The 24,890-nt window shown below is 43.9% G+C and overlaps 1 protein-coding gene across 1 annotated transcript; it reads right to left on the bottom strand.

The window, feature by feature from the left end:
• Positions 1 to 1,296: 1,296 nt before the first annotated feature.
• MINPP1 (multiple inositol-polyphosphate phosphatase 1) lies at positions 1,297 to 23,469 on the bottom strand. Its single transcript, XM_075109576.1, has 5 exons — positions 22,842 to 23,469; positions 22,380 to 22,568; positions 21,357 to 21,454; positions 19,456 to 19,589; positions 1,297 to 5,491 (listed from the first exon to the last, which is right to left on the bottom strand). Exons 1-5 carry the CDS (start codon positions 23,407 to 23,409, stop codon positions 5,092 to 5,094), a joined length of 1,389 nt encoding a protein of 462 aa, XP_074965677.1. The 5' UTR covers positions 23,410 to 23,469; the 3' UTR covers positions 1,297 to 5,091.
• Positions 23,470 to 24,890: the final 1,421 nt, after the last annotated feature.

The raw sequence follows: 24,890 nt of genomic DNA, 5'->3' as shown, positions 1-24,890 counted from the left end.
CATCAGTCAAAGCAATGCAAAAAACAGACAGGACTTTGAAAACAAACCCCCTACACTGTGCACAAAAGCAAAGCATGGCCTCGTTATCACATGACAACACAGGCGACAGAAGTGCAGCTGGCCTCAAGACAAGAAATTCATAGGAGGAGAAAGGGTGGGGCGGGGGGAATCGCCCCAGAAACCTTAAACAAGGTTATGAGCTCCCCCTGGCTCACCCACTCCTGGCGTCACGTGTTGACGGGCTTCCCCATGCACGCTGCTTGCATCTGTAATCCTGCTTCACATGGTCAGTACCTGACTACCCTTCAACGACTGTGGAGGACAAGAGACACCATCACTCCAGTCTAGTAAGGTCAGTCCTTAGGATGGCCAGGAAATTACTCTGACAATCAGGAGAAATAGCAAGAATTTTAAAATTCAAAGATAAACCATTATTTCTGCCATACCAGCAACTGCAAACTCACACCTGATAATACTAACTTCCTTTTGAAAAACAAAGCAACTAACAGAATGACCACTGAATATACTATGTGTCTGAAAAAAAGGGGACGGGTGATGGTGGTGATCATGTTCTTCCCCTAGAAGGTTGTATGTGGTTTCGGTATCTTAATTTTAGAGACATTTCACTCCTTTTCCTATGACTACACAGTTTGGGTTTTTGGTTTTTTGTTTGTTTGTTTTAAACAAAGCAGCATCAATTAATTGTTTTCTATTTCAAACTGTCTTCCAGACTAATACTTCTGAAAATTAAGAAATAGCCCTTGATCAAAGACGATGCCATTCCGGTCACAGCACACTTAGAAAAGCACTGCATCCTCAGCACACGAGCATGCTGCAGGCAAAGCTCAATTTTTATGTACAGGTAATCAGAGAATTAACAAACCAAGTAGCTAATGGATACCCAATAACAAGGACCTATTGCTGAACACCTACAAGAAGCGACAGGTTAGAAGTATTGTACGACGCATGTTTCTAATTCTTTATCAAATCAACAGTGTCAGCCTCTCATTGAGAGTGATAACATTTAGAGATATAATACTGTAGCAGATTCTGGACTGCACAAAAATGTGTGGGCAACCCTTGCTCCACTTTAAAATGCAGGATGTTACCAGACATTTTACATGCTACAGTGATACCTGCAAAACCTTGTCAGGAAACCATCGCTGTTTTCAAACCCAGGGATTCTGGAAATGAGTAAATTTTCACTCACATCAAAACATGAGAGTAAAAACGTAATTAAGGCATTTATACTAATCACAAAGCAATTTGATGACTTAAAATAATCAGAGACACCAATACAAGTAATAACAACCTACCAAATGTATTTCAAAGCAGAACACAGCCATGATACTGAAGATTCTGTCATTATTACTGCTTATAAAACAGAGATGAAGAAAGTGTGAAGTTTTATTTCACAGCACTAAAATTCCAAAACGAGTTCTCAAAATTCATCCAGTTAGTACCCTAGCATTACAAATTTGCATTGTGCCCAGAGATTTGGCAGCTCGATGCTAATCAGAATTACAGCAGCAGTACTTACTAGGAGGAAAAAATGAATTTGCCAGAAAGTTAAGTTAAGCTTTAGACATTTAACAAAATAAAATACATTTCAAACATATTTAACACCAGCATCCATGAACACTGTCGGTATTTTTCATCAAGGAAAGCTTCTGGTTTGAGAAAGGTGGCAAAGTCCTCAATTGATGACTCTCTTGTCCAGGCCCACGTGAAGGAAGAGAAAAAGCATTTTTCTTGCAGGACTTTTTCAGGATGTGGTAATCTGCAATGCCATGAGATACGGCAGCCTGTTCAAACACTGCTCACTGAACTAGTGCCCAACTTTATGGAAATATTATAATCCATTTTATCTTTCCTTTTGAGTATATAAACAAGTCTATACATTCACTAACTAAAAGGGTCATACTGAAGTTGCCTCCCTACTGGTAAGAACCAGTCACACGAACAGGTGCCTAGAACATTTACATGTCCAAACACTTCTATTGCTACAATTGTGCAAAGTTTCCACATTCAGTCTCTAATTCTGTCAAACGAGTCAGTCAGCACGTCCTTTATATACAGATCAGAAACCAAATAGCACATTCTCCTTTCCAGTTAATTTCTGACAGCTGCTAAGATGCATCTCTTATACTGAAGGTATGATGGACCTGTACTCCAAGGCAAAATAGGAAACAGCCTCTGAAGAGCTATCCTTAAAGCCCTGTGACAGAATTTAAGCATACAATCAACTTGGTAATGCAGAAGGCAAATGATGCTTCACTGTACAATGAATTTTTTGGTTCCTCCACCTCATCTGGCACACAATCAAAAAAGCAGTCAAGTATTCTTCCTCTGTAAGAAGGATGTATCTTTTAACAAACATGATGTCTTAAAATCAGTCTCTCTGAACTGACCGAAATCCTCCATTCATCTCCAATAGTCAGGCTTTTATCCCTTCTGTTCAAATCATAAATCAGCACAGGATGACTGACTCACAGAGAAAAAATATTTGTTCAAAGGCGGATTTTCTCATCCTTGCTATTTACCAAACTTAACTACCGTTACACAAAGGTTCATTTCTCTGTAGCTTCCCTCAAATGCTGCAATAAAGTTTGTAACAGGCATCTGTCATAATAATGATGATCAGTTGACTTAGTCTCAAGGTAGGATCCTGTTTAAAAAAAAAAAAGGGGACATGCAAAGCTGATATAGCACTGTCATGTGCTGGGGCTGACGACAGCTATCCTGACCTATATTCCTACATTTGTTTCAACATCTATACTCCTCCCTAACCACTTCACCGGTTGCAGAAAAAGAGCTGCAGAGCTAACACAGGCAAGTGTTTCACCAGGATGTTAATGCTGATACATCCACCAGTTTTAATCAGTATTTTCAGTGATCAGAACCTTGGTCTTCACAGAAATCAATGCACTAATGAAACAAGACCCTACATCCCAATACAGGGAAAAGCTCTTAGCTCAGAGTACAACAGTAAAAAACAGGTTTTCGATTGCACCTGAACTTACAGATAGATAAACCCTAAGTGCTTTTATACAAGCCATATTAAAAAAAAAACAAACCCAAAACCACCAACAGTGACAGAAGCCTAAGTCCTCAAGAAAAAATAATAAAAAAATATACACCAAGTTTAAGACCTCAACTTTGAGCCAGTTTGGCTTTTTCTTTCCTATTGTTTGGTTTTGGGGCAGTTAAGTTCCCAGATCTGAAGGTGAGCCCACAAAAAGAAGTTACCCTGCAGCAAACAAGGGTGTAAATGTTTATAGTGCTCCTGTATCCCTGTGGTGATCACTTTTACCACCTTTCACCCCCTCCCCAGTAAACACCACAAAGTATGCCTCACTTTACAGAGTGAGCTCTGGAACACGCATTACAGGGTGTGAGTACATACTTCAGGAGCTACCAGCACCATAAATCCATACCCTCGTTTGCTTTGGGGCAACTTGTTCACACAGCCATTACCTGGGCAATGAAGGAGTTTTTATCTGACTTACTGCGTTTCAGACATTTCTGGACAATTATCTTAATGTTTCCTTTTCTGCCACACTGCAGAGCTCTAAAATACTTTCCAACTTTCAATAGCATCTGAACCTACTTTAAGTGTGGTTGATTTAAAAAAATCACCAGTACTTGTCTGCAATTGAATTCTTTAAAACCAGCTTCATTTCAAGAACAAAGTGGCACATCAAATGGATAAGGCCTACATATGCAACACCACGTTCGGTGCCTTAAAACTAGCAGAAGTCAAGTCCGAGCCAGACGCTTTTTACAGTCCAAAACCTGCCTGGATTTAGGGTTAGCAACAATCCCATTTCAAGCAGGAGGCTGGACTGGAGACCTCTGGAGGTCCTTTCCAACTAGAACTGATAGGAAAACTGTCAGAGCCTGGACGTGACCAAGATGTTCGTAGCTGTAGCAGAGCCTAACCTGAACGCCCTAGCCCAAACCTTTAATGCAATAAATTGTTAGTGTCAGTGAAAGGACGCACCAGATTACTTAGAGAGTAACTACTGCATCTCCCAGCGCACCTTGAAGTAAGAGTGGCTACTTCCTACTCCCTCACTTTTTTCTTTTTTTTTGGGGGGGGGGGAGGTGTGGGGTGTGTGTTGGGTTTTTTTGGGGGGGTTTAGTTTTGTTTTGTTATTTGGGGTGGAGGTAGGGTCTTGTTTCACTACTTCTTTTTAAAGATAATTTACTGACCCTGGAGGCTAACTTGCCCCTTTCAGGCAGATAATCACAGAATCCCAGACTGGTGGGGGCTGGAAGGGCCCTCGGGAGCTCACCCCGTCCCACCCCTGCTGGAGCAGGCACCCCCAGAGCAGGGGCACAGGGCCGCGTCCAGGCGGGGGGTGAATGTCTCCAGGGAAGGGACCCCACAGCCTCTCTGGGCAGCCTGTGCCGCTGCTCTGGCACCCGCACAGGGAAGGGGTTTGTCCTCATGTTCAGGTGGAATTTCCTGTGCTCCAATTTGTGCCCACTGTCCCTTATCCTGTCATTAATAATGCATGCAGGAACACTGCAACTCCTGCTTTAAATGCCCAAGAAAGATGTTCCCATCTTTGCCAGGCAGAAGCTGGGCAGCTGTGGAGAAGGACTACATACCCTCTGCCTCCTAGAGGCTCACGAAAAGGAGAAAAAAGCTTACAGGTTTGAATTATTTCATGCTTGTCACAGGAAAATGGTAACTAGCAAAACAGGCAGCGCAAAGCAATACTCAATCAGTCCAACCACCTTCAGCTCTGATAAAATAGAGGTTGCCCCAGCTCTTAAATCCATCTACAGCACATTCATAAGAAATGACCAATTAAATTACTTTTTTGTACATATAAATATACAGGTACACTTTATCTCGCATCACGTATTTGTCACAAATGCTCAGAACATCCCTGTTAAGCATTTTTTTTTTGTAATTCTGCTTATGTCACAAATAAACAGTGCATTGAGCTGAGACAACCCATCAAATCTGCAAGTTTAGAAAGTTAACACAGCAGCAGCACATCATCAAGAGTGCTTGTTCACAACGTCTGTCAAACAGAACCAAAATCAATTTGCAAACACCCACCCTGTTTCATTTCCTCAAAGTTCATCAACAGCAGTAATATTAACTTTTGGTAATTCACACTCTTCTTTGAAGTGGCAGTTTTCCAGGATGTCCTTGTAATAGTCCTTGAGGTCCGCATAAGTAGAGATGGTTTTATTTGAGTGATGAAACGACATCAGTTTTTCATTCAACAGCATCTGCACTTGATACTCTTCTTTAGAGGTTTTCACTTGATCACAGTGGTAAAGCACAAATACCAGGTTGGCTGCATAAGGCACAATCCGGCCACTGCGAAATTTCCGATGCGTTTGTCTGACATAATTGTTTGCCCTGAGAGGCTCATCATCTTTGAAGAAACCCATAAGGGCAAGCAGTGGCTGAAGTGTCTCTGCATGTCCAACTTGTACAATCAAAGGTGAAGAAATGGGTTTTGAACTAGAAAAGAAAAAAGTGCAAAGGATGAGCAAGAGCCTGTGTTTTAAAACAAACATACCAACATATTGCACAGCTGTCAGCAATGAAGGCTTAAAGAAGTAGATTTTGAACTTGTTTTACTCCAATGCCTGACAAAAACCTGTTTGGGAATTTCAATATATTACAGGCTTTGTTTAAAGCATCCATGCTTCCTCAATTTTGTCCCAGTTTAAGGTACTGGCTCTTACATATAATGCAAGAAGTTGTTCTAAAGGTAGTTAGGCTACAGCTACAGCCTAATATAAATGTGGTAAACAAAAGCAAGAAACAGATTAATGGTGTACGTCCATATATTCAGTACATCTCTCCAACCCCCTGGGTGAACCTAGTCACTTGCGCTCTTCGCATGTATGGGAAGATCCAATGGCCATGCTACAGATTTTTAAATAGCATTGCCGCCTCCCATCAGGAATTTGACAGAAGGGCAGCAAATCACCAAGCCAGCTGCAAGGCTCTGTTAACATACAAACCAAGTCAAGCCCTTCACCGTGTGTGACAGAGTCCCCTTCCACTATTGGCACGTGGGGAGGCTCGAGGATGTTCCAGTAACTCATTATTTCTCTAACACGGACCCACTGCAAATACATACAGCCAGTCACCCATCATGGACTGAGTTTGGAAAAACTCCCCAAGACTTTATTTTTAACCAAATAAGATTTTTACTACAAGTTTGAGACTTGCTTCAGTACAAGCCTACAGCTAAAATATAACAGATTTGAGGATCAAAAACTTTTTCCAACTGCCATAATAAAGGATAAGCTACAATTCAGTTTCAAGATGAAAATTAAGTGTAAGTACAAACTTATTGGCTCATTAAGAAACTACAGTAAACGCCTACTACCCTCTGACCTAACTACAACTACATGATTGCCTGCACAAGCAAACAAATTACTGATTTAACACGCAAACTGCTTCTCTCCCTGGCACACCACCACCAGTGCAGGATTTTGAGTATTTCTTGCCGACCTCTATGACCACCAACGCTTTTCACTGTGTATCATGCTAGAACAAGAATTGTAATTTGATTTGTATTTGGCAAAATACTGCCAATTTCCCCCCCACCCCGCCTTAATATGGTTCAGCTGTTTGGAAGGTACCTCTGCGTTTACCAATGTGTAGTCTGAAGACAGTGATCCAGTCATTGGAGGAAAACAGTTGTCCCTCCACAATTTATTAGTCCAAATTATAAGCGAGGCTACTGCTATTACTAAGTCTTGAGAACACCAACTAGCCAAAAAGGAGATTCTACTCCCTCAGCACACAGACCAGTAAATTAAGTCACTGATTCACACCACAAACTAAGCCTAAAACAAAGACAGTTTGTGCAACAAAAGGTTACAATTGTTCAATGAAAGGAAAGAGCTGGCTTGTTGCAGGAGGAAACATCAGCCAAGAAGAAAATCTGCCCCTTGCTCCAGAGAAGGATTATGGCTTTCTGGGACCGTCTCCAAGCAGCTGTCAGAAGCCCACGTCACTTTTTCTAGCACACCTTTACACACCTTTAGCTTTCAGGAGACTAGAGGTAATGTTTGGCAACACTCTAGCTGCCAGTACAGTCTACCCTCAGATAAGACACATCTTGACTGGCCTGAAAAGGAGGCATTTCCTCCACTCCAACCTAATGACTGAAGCAACTGAAAAACGGTGAACTGGGGGACTTGCCTGTAGATTTGAACTTTGATCAGATAAGCAGGAATTCAGTGCGGGCGCAGGATGGGCTCTGTACTACCAGCTCGACATAGCCATGGTGTTTGAGCAGCCTGAAACATACCTCATGCAGTTCTGCTCCCTGGTGAGCCTGAGCTCTTCTGACTATACTCCTTAGATGTCTATGCACATACATGCACATACTCTCTCCTTAGGCAAAACTTCACTTAAAAAACCCATCAGAAACCTGCCTCTGTTTCCTGTTCAAAAGCAGCATTAAAACCAGAGAAAGGTTCTCTATGGAGGAGGTTACATTTTTTCCCACCCATGCCTTTGCTGCACCAAGAGGTGTACGTTCACTATAGCCCCTCTTCCAGCTCCCCCCAAATCAGCGGTTCTGCCTACATTTCTCCCTGTGCTATTCGTGGCCCCTTCCTCATTTTCATGTTGTGAAGCTTTTGGATCCTTCGACCCCTTTCTCTTCCCTTCTCCCTACAATCTTTTTTTTCTTCCTCTTACTCATTTGACTAGTTCATTCATGTCCTCCCCTTCCACACACACCTTCAGGGAAGTATTTTTAGGTTTTAGGACACATTCACATCCCTCTCGTCAGTCAACAAATAGAAACAGCAGCAAAACCACATGCCTACAGAAGATGACAGAAGGCTATTCCTTTGACCTCCTGCAATTTCCAGCTCAGAGATCTTGTGGGCCAGATGTGGCTTCTATGCAATGTAGGACTTCTCAGTGAATCTTTTTCTTTGTTCAATCTCTCCTTAAATCTACATACATCGATAGCACACACAATGTCCTGTGGCAAGGACTTGCACAGCTTCCTGTACTGCTCTTAACTTTTTCTGTTTGTAGATGTTATGTACCATTTAATCGTTTCTACTTACAGCTTTGCAATAATACTTTTTCCAGGTTGAGAAATCCTACCTCAGTCATTCCAGTTTTTCCAAATGAGCTATATCCTTTTAGATCAGAATGTTAGAAATGCACAATACTCAAGACAGTGAGCTACACTGTAAATCCATGCTGCACCCACGACGTTTGTTTTCTTAATTCACAACATCTAACACCTTTTCCAGTTAGATTACAGAAGTTCGAGATACTTCCAGACAACTATAACGACCTCAAAACTCAACTCCTGAGCAGGAAGTTATCCCACATTCTCCCTGACAGACGATAAGAAGATCATTTCTCCTACGTGGATTACTTGACAGATCTGCAATTTTCAAGCCCAGTTAGGCTCACAAGGTCCTTTTACAATCCTCCTAGTAGAAACAATTTATCTTATTTATCTGTAATAAAAGTGCTGCATTTGCAATGCCACTTAACTTCTCACCTCTTTTTCCCCGTCATTTACAACATGCTGAGCAGCCCAGATCCTTGCAGACCTACCTCCACTAGCAATGTGCCTCTGCTAGGAAATTCAATCAGCTACCCCTACTCTCCATTTCTTGTATTTTTGTTCATTTTTTACCCATGTAAGGGCCTTCCCCCTTAACCCCAGCTGCTTGATTTCTTTTGATAAGGAAACGTGTTGAAAGATGTTTGGAAATCATGACTGGGTCTCCCAGATTGCCCTATTTGTATGCTTGCTGATCCTCCCCAAGAGCTCCAAGAGGCCTGTTCTCCTTTCAAAGAATCACACTGACACTACTCTGGTATATCATATTCATCAAGGTGCTTATCACTGCTAGTCTCAATCGTTATTTCTACTAGACTGGCCTGTAATTCTGACTCTCCTGGAGCTGCTTTTTTCACTTTTCCTTTATTTAATTATTTGTTTTTAAATCATCACACCTGCCAGCCCCCACAGGCTTCTTGGCTGAAACCAGCACACGCTGCCTGTTGTTTCAGCTATCTAATTCAAGTTCTTTTAGCACTCTTGGGGGAGCATCACCCAGCTCTATCAGCTCAGCACATTTTCATTTTGACCCAGCTCTACGCCTTTATACACATACCTGCTTCCAAAGTTGGTGGTATGTATTTTATCGTTTACTAAGCAAGGAAGTTAGTAATGTAAATATGCTGCTAAAGTGTCCAAAACATGTGGTACACAGGCATTATTCACTCCACAGGGAGTGGATTTCACACACCCACCCCACCCTCCAAAAAAATTTCAGAGCTGTTAAAAAAAAAATAATAATTAACATTCTGGCTATTAGCACTCGCTTTAAGCAAGGTTTTGCTTTACTTTCCAGCTGATGTTCGCGGGAATTTTGAAATGAAAGCAAATCACAAAAAAAATTGTTAACTTCTTAGTTGAAAAAAAAAAAAACAGCAAGACCTACATTTCCGAAATAGGAAACAAATCATAGCATATACACACATGCACACACTGAAGTTTTAAAGGACAAGGAAAGAAAAATTTCATGAAGACAAAAGGAGGAATAAACAAGGCACTCATCCTCACTGTAATTTGAGGTTTTGTGTCACCTGCTTTGGTCTCATGAAATCCTCATGCTGACAGGCCAAACCACTTTGGGAACTACAACAGACCTCTCCCACTGACAGCTATCCAACTGTATTGTTTAACAAGGATTAAAACAGTTTCCTTGTACGTACAATCCTGAGTTTTCAATAGCCTCTAACGCAGTCTACTCGGTTTCTCACCAGTGCTGGATATCTGATTTCTAAGACTACTCAAGCACTCCCTGTTCAACCTCTGGGGTCATAACTCCAGTTCAGATGTGGTTTCATATTATCTAACAATGACAATAAAAATCACCACCAAGGTTAAAACAGCAACAGTAATATTTTTAATTACGGAGAAACCATGAAAGATTGCCTCTTCAGAGCATGTATACAGGCAAAGGTTACTACTGCCCTTATGCTTCTGATAAAGCGAAGATAGGAGCCCAAAGCATAATCAAGAAAACTGATAAATTCAAAACAGTAGCACAGGCTAATAAAACATTAACTGGAAGGCCTGAGGTTTCCACACTCAATCTTCTTTACAATTGATTAACGACTCACCATCACATGGAAGCATCAGACAAAATTCTCAACGTCATACTCTGGCAACTGCTAATGATATTTCAATTCATTTTTCCTCCCTCTTATTTAGTAAATGACTTGGGAAAGCACATTGATCAGCAGACAAAAAAAAAAATATCATTTCCGATTTTAAAGGGAGATGAAAAAACTTTGCCGTAAAGCATTAAGAGCTTGTCTGAAAGTGACTGGTGTCATTTGGTTTCATACCCATTTTATGGGGCACTTCCAAATGAGCAGAAGCGGCTGTCACTATGCAGAACACAAGCGGGGTTCACTGAAGAGGTGTGCAACTTCAGTGGCTGAACTACCCATGCTGTAACCTTCTAAGTAAATCTGACCACAGCTGAAAATGAAGAAGTTACTGAATGATTCATCAGCATAACCCCAAAAGCTAAGTCTCACCATGGAAAAAAAGGCACTGAGAAGTGGAGATGTGGGATTTATCATTCAGGTGAATTCTAGTTCTCCTTGATCTCAGCAGATTCAGGTTTAAACCTGAAACTTCCCCATCAGCTCACCCATCCTCAACAGTAGATCATTCCTTCTCTTCCTAGGACTACTGATATATCACTTCAGATATGGAAGAAGTGAACTTGAAGGTAAGTTAATCAAGCAAGCTTAGACTCCGTTCTGTCCTTTTTCTCCCCAATACAAAACCCAGGAGAAAGGACTCAGAAACCTCTATTTTCAGCTATGGGATGAATTCTGCATCCCTCCCACCTGCCCCTGTGCTTTACTGGGGGGGATGGGGGGACGGGACACGGACATGACACCAAACCAAAAAAAACCAACCCAAAAAAAACACAACCCCGAAAAAAACCCCAAACAGCTGGAGGAACCCTAAGTCTACAAGGAACCAGCGGGGAATGCAGTGGTAGGACTCAGAGGGCAGCAGAAATACTTAACAGCCATGTTGCTCAGAGTGTTACCACGGGGAGGAAGGGGAAAGAATAAAAATCTGTCAAACAGTATTAAGTCCCCATGTGTCAAAACTTCCACCTTAAATAGTAGAACAGAAGACAGCTGTGCTCATTCATTTCCAGAATTGGTACCAATGCAACAAAATACCACCACAAATACTGGGAAGATAAAAATTTTCTTCTTTTCCAACAAGGACATACATGAGCGTGCTCATGGCAAAGACAAACTTGAAAAACTGACAAGACTATGCAAACCCCATTTAAAACCCTGACTAAAAGGGAACAGCTTTTATCTAGTCCCACAAGAGTTAATCACCCAAAGCTGACTAGGCTTCACTGCATTTCACTTGAGAGCTTCTGCAGTTTCAAAGGCACTTTTCTGAATGATCCCACCTCTCATATTCTTATGGATCTCAAAGATTTAAATGTGTTACTGCAGCAGCATTGTGCTGATGCTAAATGTTGAACCATCATGACAAGCCAAAACCAAATCAAGAGGGTCATGTCACTTGTCAAACCCTTCCTGCCCAAGGTGAATACAGGTTAGATCAGCTCATTTGTGTGTTAGGTGCCTAGGTATTGTTTTGCTCTGTTTTTTAATTCCTTAGATAAAGGGATATGACTCTATAATAAAGTTGCTGAGAGATCTTTTCAGAGCAGTCCTGAGCAAGCATTAGGTAATTAATGTGAGATTAAGTACGTTCTGGGAGGTTTGAAAGGCATATGCAACACTTCAAATATCTAGTTCTAGGCAGAGAGATGAAAAGACGTTCCCAGGGAGGTCCCCTGGACTGCCCAGGCATCTGAGAGAAGTCAGCAAACACACACACACTCTTCAGAAATGCAGACACAGGGATGCTGCTGAATGTGCTATGATGACTTATGGAGAATTTCACGCTTCTACATGGTTTCCCCAAAAGCACCCTTTAATCATGTCAGAAGCCCCACCTTTGAAAGATCAGGCTATCAAAACCAACCATGCAATATGATACAGAGCTGCTGCTTGAGACATTTGCAGTTTATTAGCAAAAGCTATCCCATTTCTCTGGTTTTCTGCAAATGAAGTCAAGACCTGAGCATTTTTCAGGTGTACTAATGTAAACTGTGCAGTCTATTGAACTGTACAGCTGGCACGTTGCCCTCTGAATACACGAACATCTTATTACAGGGATCAGTTTACCCATCACACACTCAACACCTGTTCTCCTCTCTAAACAAATATACTGAAGCAATGTTTTTACAATTTTTTGGTAAGTTATATATGACTATGTAATTAGCAGATGAGATGACAAGCACCTAGTCCAGAAGCTTTTCATGACAGGCTCTCTCAGTACCCCAAAGAGCCAGGGGACACAGTGGGGACACCCCTCAAGTGGCCCCATAGAAAGCCACACTGGGCCACCCATACCTCCATGCCCTCTGAGAAAGGGACTCTCTGGGAAGCACAGGACCACGCTCTGCAGGACTTGGCTCTGCAGGGGCTGTCTCATAGGTCCAGGTAAGCCCGTGGAGTTTGCATCTGGCTACAAGCTGCCCTGCACTTCAAATAACAGAAGTTACATGTCTACATGTCATAGCCCTGTTCTCCTTTGGAGCTGCTCTGCTACTGGGCGGGTGATCAAACACGCCGGTTTACAACTCCTACCAGAGGACACAGGACATCCTGAACCTGCTGATGCATCCAGAGCCAAGAACCTGCACTGTGCAAACATGGGATCCCAGCAGCAACTGAGATGTTTTATTAAAAGAAATGACTAAACAATTTGGATCTAAGCAAGAGGTTTTTTAAATCCAATTATGTAATTTCTACTGCACACGTGGAAGTTTTTTGCTCTGTTCCCTTTGTACATACTATAAAAAGATAGTTTTGAACAGTTAATTGTTTTTAGATCACATATTCAATTATTTTGTACTGTGTCATAGTTTTGAAAGGAGCAATTAGGGTGCAGCAGTAAATGACTACAGAAAGGTTATCAGCTGTGTTGTGAATTGACCTGCAAAGAGGAAGGCAAATTACAAGAAACAATAAAAGTACCCATAAATTGGCAAATTAAGCTGTTTATTTTGTGGCTTAGTCTGGTATAACCACACAGATCACCTTCACTTGATCTTGAACTACGTTCAAATTCAAATATGTCTTTTTTTTTTTCAATACCTGCTTACTCTGAAAAGAAACCACCAAATATTTTGCAATGCGTATGTGGAGCTAGGCTAGTATTTTCAATCATTAGCCACATAATTTAAACACTGTGATGGCTACAGAAAGCATACCTCCCAACTTCCAGAGCCTTACGGTAATCCATTCAGACAGTACAAGTATTAACAGGTATTTCATATTCTCCTTCACAAGCAAGAGAGAAAGACATGTTAAATATCTGAAGCTAGAAAAAAAAAAAAGTATAAAACAGCTTTAATGAATAGCCGATATCCCTAAAGTGTGCCACAAACAATTTTCAAATCCACCCCTGCCCAAGTGTGTAGCTGTTAAGGGTTGGGGGTTTTTTCGGCTTTGTGTTGTTCTTTTTTCTTGGGGGGGTGGTCAGGTTGGGTTCTTTTGTTTGTTTTAAATCTGATTGGCAGCATCATATTGCATTAACTACCAAAGTACACAGATTTCTCATCAACACACAGAGTTTCTGTTGGCAGAACACTCAAAGATCACAGATGTAAGGCGCACTTGGGCAGCTCACAGAAACAGAATCCCAGAATCCCAGGTTGGAAGGGACCTCAGGGATCATCTAGTCCAACCTTTCCAGGAAGAGCACAGCCTAGACAAGATGGCCCAGCACCCTGTCCAGACAACTCTTGAAGGTGTCCAACGTGGCCTAATCCACCCCTTCCCTGGGGAGATTATTCCAATGGTGACTGTCCTCACTGTGAAAAATTTCCCTCTCGTGTCCAATCGGAATCTCCCCAATAGCAACTTGTGTCCATCCCCCAATGTCCTCTCCATGGGACTCCGTGTAAAAAGGGAGTCTCCATCTTCTTTGTAGCTGCCCCTTAAGTACTGGTACATGGGGATGAGATCCCTTCTGAGCCTCCTTTTCTCAAGGCTGAACAAACTCAGCTCTCCCAGCCTATCCTCGTATGGCAGCTTCCCAGTCCTCTGATCATCCTTGTGGCCCTTCTCTGGACCCCTCCCAGCCTGCCCACATCCTTTTTGTACAGAGGGGACCAGAACTGTGCACAGCACTCCAGGTGTGGCCTGACAAGTGCTGAGTAGAGCGGGATGACGACTTCTTTCTCTCTGCTGGTGATGCCCTTTTTGATGCAACCCAGCATCCTGTTGGCCTTCTTGGCCGCAGCAGCCACTGTTTGCTCATGTTGAGCTTTCTGTCTACCAGGACCCCCAGGTCCCTTTCCGGAGAGCTGCTCTGCAGCCAGGTGGGTCCCAGTCTGTGCTGCACTCCCAGATTATGTTTCCCCAGGTGCATGACCTCACACTTGTCCTTGTTGAACTTCATAAGGTTCTTGCTGGCCCACTCCTCCAGCCTATCCAGATCTCCCTGCAGAGCAGCCCTTCCTTCTGGAGTGTCTGCTTCCCCACTCAACCTGGTGTCATCAGCAAACTTCATCAGGCTACGCTTGATCCCGTTATCCAGATGACTTATAAAGATGTTGAATAACATTGGGCCCAATATTGATCCCTGGGGGACTCCACTTGTGACCTGCAGCTGAAAAGCAATACATATCTCTATCCTTCCATCTTCCTTCATATCTCTTCATTTCCTTACAGACCCATACCCCACAGTGCAGCAAGAGAGGCTTCCTCCTGCAACCATAGTGTTTCCCCTTTCTGCTCCGAGTGTGCCAAGTCTCCCAACGAGGCGAGGCAGCAGTGAGGAATGGGCTTGAGCTGGCAGTCCCAGCAGTTCCACACAGAGCACAGACCAGATATGCCTCTTGGCAAGGGATGAGGGCCCATCAAGTCAGAGGTTATACCTACCATCAGCATTATGTTAGGTGTGTGGGTGGAAATCATAATGGGTTTTGGTCACTAGCTGTAGTCCACACATGAGCCACAAAGAACTCAATGCTTCTTCTGAGGCGAGGTGATACTCATTGATTTCTCCTCTACACCCCGATGTTGAAGTGTCTCTAAATACGCAGCTTTGGGAACCTGGACACTTTCTAACTGTTTAAACAAATGCTGACTGGTAAGAGCAGCCTTTCAAGGATTCTTCCACAGCAGCAGAATTGCAAGCGAATATGCATGCATGTGTCACACTACCTGGCAGGTTTACCAAGATAATGAAAAGCAGAGACACTTTCAGTAAGGCCTAGGCTCCAGTGGAGGGAAAACCCAACAGTTTAATGAAGAGCATTTCCCCATTAGCTTCTTTGCCACGTAATTCCATATCCTGACTCCATATTTTCTATCCATATCAGGAAGACCGGGGAAAAACAAAATTCTTATGTCTTCACAAAAATAACATGCTTTATGGGCTAAGACAACTGCCCAATATGCCATTTCAGTACAACAAATCACCTGGTTTAATTTTATATTCACCTCTCATGACACACTTTTTTGTAATTAAGAAAAACTGTATGGAAGAGAGAGTCCTGGACCCAGCCTCTCCCCAGAAACATGACCACATTTCTTTACAGACTGGTAAGAAGGTATGGAGGAATGTGGTCCTTAAAGGCCCACTGGAACTGTGGTACGGTCTCAAGGAGTAGACGCTTTCTGCTGAAGAATTAACCTTTATTAGACATTTATACTTTATTGCTACTGAGGGTACACGAGATTGCTAACAGTAGGTGATCACTAATACAACTATCAATAAATTCACCATCAGACCCAAGTTCCTGAACAGGTATTCCAACACCTTTCCACCAGCTGTCTGGATGGGGAGAGCTGACGAGAGCAATCATGTAGTGAAAATCCCTTTCACAGCCTTCAAAACCATCTTGCTGTACAGCAAGACTACACAAAAGAGACTATTGCTAGTTTAAAACAAGAAATCCATTGGAATTCATATGATGAAAGATCCTAAAAATGTCTGAAACTTTTGCACTGCAAATTGAAGGTGGAAGTAATTAGCCACAGGTATTTATTACCTTCTTCACCATCTTCTTAAGGATAGACTAATCAGCAGAAGATATCTTCCTCAGAAGAAAGAAGAGTGAACTTTAACAAGGCAACTAATAACGCAACCAAGTTCGGTGAGCAATCAGATTGCAAGGTCAAGAATCACTTCATGGAAGAAACAGGGTTACAATAAAAGCAAGGTTTCTCTTTAATTCAGCTGTAACTGGGAATGAAAACAGGACAAAGCTATTGAATAGAACTACTTGAAGTATGCTACAAAAATGCAGCGTTGCCAACATTGCTCTCCACTGCCAAGCCTGGAGCCAAACAGACAGTCCAGATCCCTCAGCTTCTTGCTGGAACAGAAATGCTCCTCTTACTACTGTTGGATAGGCCAATCTAAGCTTTCCAGAAAGAAAGGAGAACTTGGAGCAAAGATAATGCTCTGGAAGTAAATTTGTTGTTCTTAAATTTTGAAAGCAAACAGCCAGTTACAAACTGATGTTAAACATCGCTAAATTGAAACACCATTCCACTAAAAGACATTTCATCATCATCAAAGTTTCATTTTCTGAGTAATGAACTCCTGCAAAAGTTGCCTTGAAGTTGTACGGTACCATAAAAAACGAAAAAAAGAGACAAGACATTCATGCACACATATATGCACAACCAAATATTTTCTACTGTTATTAACACAGACATACGTTTTCATTTATATGGCTTCTTGTTTTCATTTGTACTCTCATATTGCCACGGGATCAGGATGTGTCTCTCTCCCTACATGAAAAAACATTAGTTGCACCACTGCTCTCTAGATCACAAGAGACAAGCTGTTCCAAAGCATCGGCGGTGGTAGATTTCCACACGTTAAGTGCACTGGGTTACCCGATTCAGATCATACTAAAGTCTTCAGTGCTTTAAGACTGCCACCTTACGTTGTGGGATGGAGTGACACGCTCCTTTTGTACCCGGCAATGCACCGCATTTACCTTCTCGCACGCTAAGCCAACGCTTTATTAAAAACAGACATATCGGTCTGATTTTCCAGATGAATCCCAAAAATAATTAAGATAAACAGTACTTGCACTGTTTACCTAGTGATAACTCCACTTTAGATGAAAGAAACTATGTCATGTATTATATTAAACATGACCTCAACATTCCTGCGCAGAGCTCCAGTGATAAACACAGGGTTTCTCTCTGCATCCCACACTAAAGGGCATCCAAAAAGCCAACTGACTGACTGAGAATTATGCTTAACTGACTTAGCACGCAGTCCTCCTACCACCATTGAGGTCCAACTTGGATCCTCAGTCAGCAAACCTTAGAAGGAAAAAAACTGCCTTGCTGTCTTCTCTGTATCAAATGGTTACAATCAATTTCATGGATTATTCCTCCAACCCAAATGTGAATGCTACTTCTAACTTCAGTCTGCCAACTAAAAGGGAATAAACCTCATGTCTTCCAACAGGTTATCATGTAAAAAAATACATACAGCCAGCCTCAAATATCTATGACTCATGCTTGTCTTTCTGAAATATCAAAGCCATTAATATCATTCTGCTGGGTGTTAGGTAGATCTGCTTTAATATATTGACTATAAAGTCCCAAGGATGCTAGGAATGCGAGAGCATCCACCACATGTAACTAGTGTTTATGTATTAACCCCAAAGATGAATTTGCTGGTTATAAGTTAAAATGACTTGTAAATAGGTTTCTATCAAGTATTTAACGGCACAATATTTATACAATCTTATGACCACATCCTTGATATTGTGTACTTTTATAAACATTTCCACACTTATCCGTTAACGTATTAATTCATATGATTCATCATCGAACTATGAATTCTTCATTCCTCATTTTGCACGAGGAACATGCACACAGGTCTTAAATTCTCATATGAATGCACTGCATTTAAGCCTAAAGCAGCTCTCAAAAAAAAAAAAGATTACGAGCACATGAAAGCAAATGCAGGTAATCTGTGACACAAACATCCCAGCCTGTTAACTGAAGCCTTTGTTTTCTCTGTGCCACAACATATCCCAGCTTCATTCCTGTTTTACTTCTCCCCATCATACCAATTCACACAAGACAAGGTCAACACCAAACAGATGCTGAATCACGACTGCTGACTGATACCAGCTAACGGGTAAACAATACACAAGAAAAGCACAGGCTTCTCATCTCTCACTGTTAAGGAAGTATAGGGATGGTTATACCCTGACACCATAAAGGCAGTTTTGAGGACTGTGCAACTCAGCGATGGAGCACCACTGCTATTGTTCTTCCACTGACACCAAATGACTACTGTCAAATCATGGCGATCGATGAAGACAAGCTGCTTTATCAGACCACCATCCTTTGAAAACTTATTGTCAGTATCTTCAAGCCTACTAACAGTTACTTGTAAGGCCTAGTATCTTCCTACAGCTACAGCGTTGCTCCCAAACTACAGCTGTGCTGTAGAAGAACAAGGATGGGGAAACTAAATACCCTAGACAGAATTCTCTGACTGGCCAGCTGACCTGCTGACTTTGGATTCATGCAACAAATCACCGTATTTACAACCACTTCAGGACAGACGTGTGTCTCTCCTGTTCTTAAAAGGCACCAATTGTATCGCCTGCTGCCTGCCCTTCCCTTGTTACAAGGCTGGCTTGCTGTTGCAGCACTGGCCTCTTGGATCCTGCAATAGGCCACTCTGGTCTACAGTCACTAAGTGTTTGGATTGATCTGAAACAATTCTTTTTCCCGTAATTACATTTCAACACCTTTAATCTAAACAGAAAGCTTTCATAATGCAAGAGACTCAAATCAAACACAGGCAGAAAGAAAGATTTCCACGGTGAAGTTCTTAAGTAACCAGATAACAGAACATTATTGTGGAGATGCTTTCAGCCCACAATCTTCCTTCAGCCCACAGTCTTCCATTTTCACCACAAATTATTTTTAACAAGGACATTTTAAACAAAAATCTCACTGTTTTAACTCAATGGACTCTTCTCAAACTGTGCAGGAAGAGAACACCATTATCAGACACAGCATCTGGCTGTGCTGTGAAGGTCTGTGGGGACCAGTAAGTTAAAAGATGGAAATACATTAGCTGGGCACAAAAGCATCAGTAGAAGAAAAAAAATAATACTCTTTACAGTAATACTGCTCTATTAAAAATTTTATTTTCTCCATTAAAATTCTCCTAGCTCAAACCCTCATAACACTGTTACTTTTGGAAGTACTTTACTTCTGTTCACATTAAATCCCACCCAGGATTGGCCTCAGAAAGCTTGTAGTCATAGCACAAAAGCCTTTTTACTTACCTTTTGCTCTCTTCCACTGCTTTGTCCAAATGCTGGAAGATATCTTGGAGTAAAATGCAGCTGGAGCGACTATTGATGTCATAGCCATATCCTCTCTTCCAGTATTGCTTCAGGTCATTCAGGTATTCCAGTACCTAAAGTTGCAGAGTTCATGAGTTTTTGTTATGACACAGAGGGAAAATCCCACAACCTGGAGCAATGACACTACCACACACTGCAAGAAATCAACAATTCAGCACAACCCGTGTTTCCCCCCCAACCCCCGGGGGAGAACATCAAGGCTCCAGTTGAAATCGCTTCAGCATGAAACAAAACACAATAGATCAGATGGAAGAGCCCCCAAATTCAGCATCCTGTCTCTGATCATGCTCATAATCAGGCCTAGGGAAAACAGCAGGCACACTTCCTCAGACTCCAGTGATTTTCAGCCCAGCGCTTTGAGCCCTAAGGTGGTTTTCTACAAATTTAATAGACTTTAGTGGATTCTCTCCCACAATAGCCCAATCTCCCCTTTGAGCATACCAAGTTTTAGCCTTAATAGTACCCTGCTCCTTGGCTACACACTTAAAATAAAAAAAACCAGTCTGTTGTGAACCTGCCTTCTTCATTTCGTACCTGTTACGTACTGCACATGACAAGACAATCATTATCTGCCACTTTTAGCATTTCTGATTTTGCCTTATGAAGGTCAGAGATTCTTCGCTTAGTTAATCATTCTTCAGATAGAAGCAATCCCATATCCTTATCCGAGCTGGTCTATGTCTACATTCTCGAGATGAGCTCATGTCTCAAAGGTGGAACTGTGCCTTGGATTTATGCAAGGGCACACGATGCTCCCCTTTCTCTGTTCCTTTTCTTACAATTCCTAGCATTAAAGCTGGGTTTTTGTTTTTCAGTAATTTTACTGTACCTGAGCCAACATTTTAATGGATCTATGCCACCGGAAGTTCAGTTCTCAGTGGCACAAGGGCTCTGAGAGGCGGACACCTTGTCTACAAAGTTCAACTTCTTATTCCACACATGGTTTCAGAGTGAACACCACCTGCCACTATGTTGCTGTGTAATCCACCCTCACAGGCCCCTCCGCAAAGCCTCTCCAACACCCTGGTTCTTACTATCCCAAGAACTCCATATAATCAGGAAGCTTTCCCACCTCACTGCTAAGTTATTTATAAATATATTGAACAGCACAGGTCTTGGCAGAAGTCCCTCCTCTTTGAGAGGAGCACATTTACTCTTAACTCCACTGCCTACCCTTTAGCCAACCACCCACCCATGCAGGGGCCTCCCTTCTCTCCCGGGTGGGCTAAATTTCCTTAAAAGCCTTGGGGGGGCCTTACTGAGCATGTTTTGGAATGCCAGATAAATGACGTCATTCCTAATCCCCATCTCTCGTGATCCCTTCAAAGGGTACATCAGGTCCTTTTTTGAAAGGAGAGGAATGAACATAAGTGTCATTTATCTGGGTTCTACTAGTTTTAGGCATTAGGTTGAGATGAGACAGTCCACAAAACTATATAAAAAAGTCTTAGAGGACCTGGAAGACCTAATTTGATTTCCACTGGAATCAAGGCATTTTATCTTATGACTATCAGATGCAAAACAAAGCTGTCCAGAGCATTTCTAATGTTACAGAAATAAAAACATATAGGAATTAAGCACAACAGGAAAAGACTGTTTTAGTCAGGACAAATCAAGACTGCACCAGTATTTAAGTCTGAATGAAGAAGGGCACCTCAGCCTTGCTGCTCGATTAATCCAGAGGAGACCAAAGCAGCGCTTCGTTAGACTGAAGAATAAGGGGCACAGAACTTAAAACTTCTGACTGTGCAAAGAGTTATAGCTGAACACTACGGCATCTTTGGAAGGCTTCTCAAATCTCTCTCCCATGTAGCACCCACCTTGGCATCTTCTTCACTGAAGAGTGAGCACCATGGGGAAGTCACATTTTTTATAGCCAACTCATATGAGCAGGTGAGAAAAGCGACTTGAACAAGATCTGCAATAAATCCAACAAGCAAGCAAAAGATAAACTGCTGCTACACAAGTAACAACTTTCTCTCAACCGAAATGTAATTACAATTTAGCAATGCAAAGAACATAATCCAATAAATAATCGCCAGTCCAAAGGCCAAGCACCAAAAATAAGCAGTTTACCACAGAATTATTGCGCAGAATCCAAAGTTCAGTCTGCAACCTGCTCATATTACATCGATACAACGGGGAAACGAGAGCGTCTCGCATCAATGCTGCACATCTGCCAATGTACGTGCTATAGGTGTCAACTGCTAGTGCATCCTCATTACCACAAAGGACAGAATAGGCAATGCAAGGAAGGCATGTTTGTCCAATGCAGAGCAGTTTTTGACTACCATCACTCATCCCCCACGTAAGGGGCCAAGTTTGAACAGCAGAATGCTGCAACTTTGGGACTGTAGCTTTAGGACATGCTGGAAGTGACAGCAACACCTATTTGGGGAGGCTCCCCCCACTTGACCACACCAGGAAAGCCTGGCGCTTCTCTTCTGGACAACTTCTGTTGTGAAGTTACAACACAGACATACCTGTCCACCTTTTCCTGAGGTTATTTGTGTGTTTGAATTGTAAATGGTTTTACAAAAGCTGCATCTGCTTAACAGAGCAGAATTAAAAGAATAACACACCCGTATCCCTCCAAACAAAGGTAAAGCTGATTTCATCGGTAGGAAAGATATTTTCAAACATCTTTTTCTTCTGACCACTGACTAACAAGCGTTCATTACTGCAACACCAGTACACGTTTGCAGTGTTACGCATTTAATTAGACCAGCGTCTCCAATTTACAGCATATTTTAAATTCCCTACTCTGCCTAACTACACAGTGTCTCAGAAGTCGTTCTCAGCCAGACTCGGAGCTGAAGCCACCTGTAACAGGCATTCATTACCTGCGTTCAGCTCCTCCACCGGCAGACACAAGGCACTCGCCACCTTCTTCAAGACCTTCCTCATCTCCGGCCCCTCTTTGAAGGCATTCACCTGGCACATCGCCGCGTCATTCTCTTCCACCAAAGCAACAAACTTGGCGCAGTAATCGAAAAAGCGCATCAAGGAATCATTAACTTCAACTTCCACCTCTGAAAAGCAAATGCAAGTCTCAGGGAAGCGCCAGCGGGAAGCATCGCCGTACCCCAAGGGTACTGGGGCCCGGTCACTCAGCCACCCTCCCCGGGGACAGCACCCCCACCGCAGGGGTATCCCTGCAGGGGCACGCAGAGTGCAGGGTCCCTCTCAGCCCGGGGATAGGGGACATGGGACTGCCCTCACGGCTTCCCTCTGCGCGGGGGCAGCGGGAGGAGCCGGGGCTCCCTCAGGGAAGTGTGTGGGTGTTCGGGGTGGTCCGGGCTTACCGTGGCCGCCCAGGCTGAGGGAAGGCCCGAGCCCGTCGCGGAAGGCGGCGCCGCTCTGCAGGCAGCGGTGCTTGGAGCTGCTGGCCAGCACCAGGCGGCGGCGGGCGGCGAAGAGGGCCGGGAAGCGGGCGGCCAAGCGGCGGGCCAGGTGCTCCATGTCGCGCCGGCCCTGCGGCGCCAGCTGCCCGTCGAGGCTCTCCTCGTACCACATCTGCCAGGCGGCCAGGGCGGCGGCGGCGGGGCAGGCGGCAGCGGGGCGGCGGCTGAGGCGGGCGTGCAGCTCGCCCAGGCGGCGGATCTGCCCGGCCGTGGGGTAGCGGGTGCCGTGGCGGAGCAAGGCGCGGAGCTGCAGCGGCGCGCAGGAGGCGGGCGGCCGCGACCCGCCCGCGGCGGGACCCAGCGACAGCGAGTCGCGCACCAGGTGCGGGTTCACCTCCTCGTAGCGGGACTTGGTGCCGAAGTAGCTGCTCAAGCCCGCGCTCGCCACCGCGGGCAGCAGCAGGAGGAGGAGGACGACGACGACGAGGAGGGCGGGGGAGAGCGCGGCGGCCGCCCGGCGCAGCGCCATGGCAGCAACTGCGCGGCTGCCGCAGGAAGAGGCGGGGCGGAGCCGCCTCCTCTCGCCTTCCCCTCGCCGCAGGGGCCGCGCCTCAGCCCGGGCGGCTGGCGGGTGGGCGGGCGAGAGGCGGGAGCCGGGAGCCGGGACCCGTGAGGTGCCCCCGGGTCTCTGCCTCCTCCCCGCTTCGCCCGGGTCGGCGGCTCCCCTCAGGCCGGGCTACTTCGCAGCGCTGCCCCCCTATGTTAAAACCCTGCCTTTTTGAGTCATCAAAGCCCCCGATTCTTGTCGTCCCTCATTGTTCCTGCCCTCCGTGGGCACCCGCCAGGCCAGGGGGCTGCCCCGGGTGAAGCAGGGGGAGGCGGCAGCTCCCCTAAGGCCTTCACCCACTTGGGAAAAAAAGTGGGGTTTTGATCCACTGAGGGCCCCTCACAATGCTAAAGACCCTTATCCTCATCCCGCCTTGCACCCACTTTGGCAGAGCTTGGCCTCCAACACGGGATGCTTTGTCCTCCTCCACACCGGCTGATGCGCTGGGTGAGTGAAGTTAAGAAGGGGCTTTCGAGGGCATTTTTGGCTCCTTTTGCCCAAAAGCTGTTGAATTCTGCAGCAATGTTGCTTTGAGGGGGATTGTGGGTCGCTGCTGTCAGGGATTGCACCGCAGGTCAAGGGCAGTGTGGGTCATCAGGGTTTTTTAACATGGCTTATGTGTTCCCAGCAGGAGCCAGTTCAGGTGGAAATAGGCAGCTATGGAAACGTCAGATGAGCGGGAGCATGAAGTTTGCAGCCCGTGATGCTTCCAGTCAGGAGTGGCGTCCAGAGAGCCACCAGTACCGGTATAATCCTCACATCCTGCTGGCATTGCTGGCAGCATGTCATGATAGCATTGTAATGACCTATCCAGAAAAGCTTAGAAAGGCTTAGAAAAGCTAAGAGTAAAAAGGCATCCTGTAGAAAAGCCTGAGCGTGATGGTGATGCGTTGGGTTATAAAACAGCTTGGGCAAAAGCGTAAGCAAAACATCCCCAGTGCTGAGGATACCCGTTCTCAAGAAAATCCTCGCTGCTAAATAGGTAACAGCTTGTAGCTAAGGAAACTGAGTTATTTGTTGGAGAAGCAGGACTTGAGGTAAACAAAAACATCTGAAGTCTCAGGAAAAGGTCTTAGCTTTTGGCCCACGTGTCCTGGGGAGACCCATGTTTTATACACAGAAAGGTCAGGTATTTTACTCTCTGCCTACACAGGCAGGCTGTTGCTCACATAGTTGAGTTTTCACTGAATAAATGGATTTTCATAGTATATTTAGTCAACTGGTGAAATTCTGTTGGAAAGTATATATCCCACCCACCTCCCACCTCATAATAACCAAAACAAAGTGTTAATGCAATGATATGCAATGTCTCAAACAGCTAGGATAGGCAAAGCCTTGAAAGGAGAGAGAGGAAGGGGAAAGAAAAGTATAGGAATAAATAAGTGTTTTAAAGCTTCTGGGTG

This window comes from Phalacrocorax aristotelis, chromosome 14 (assembly GCF_949628215.1).
Source record: "Phalacrocorax aristotelis chromosome 14, bGulAri2.1, whole genome shotgun sequence".
NCBI classification, from domain to species: Eukaryota; Metazoa; Chordata; class Aves; order Suliformes; family Phalacrocoracidae; genus Phalacrocorax; species Phalacrocorax aristotelis.
The sequence above is the reverse complement of the archived record's forward strand: the minus strand, read 5'-3'. Positions and strand labels throughout refer to the sequence as shown.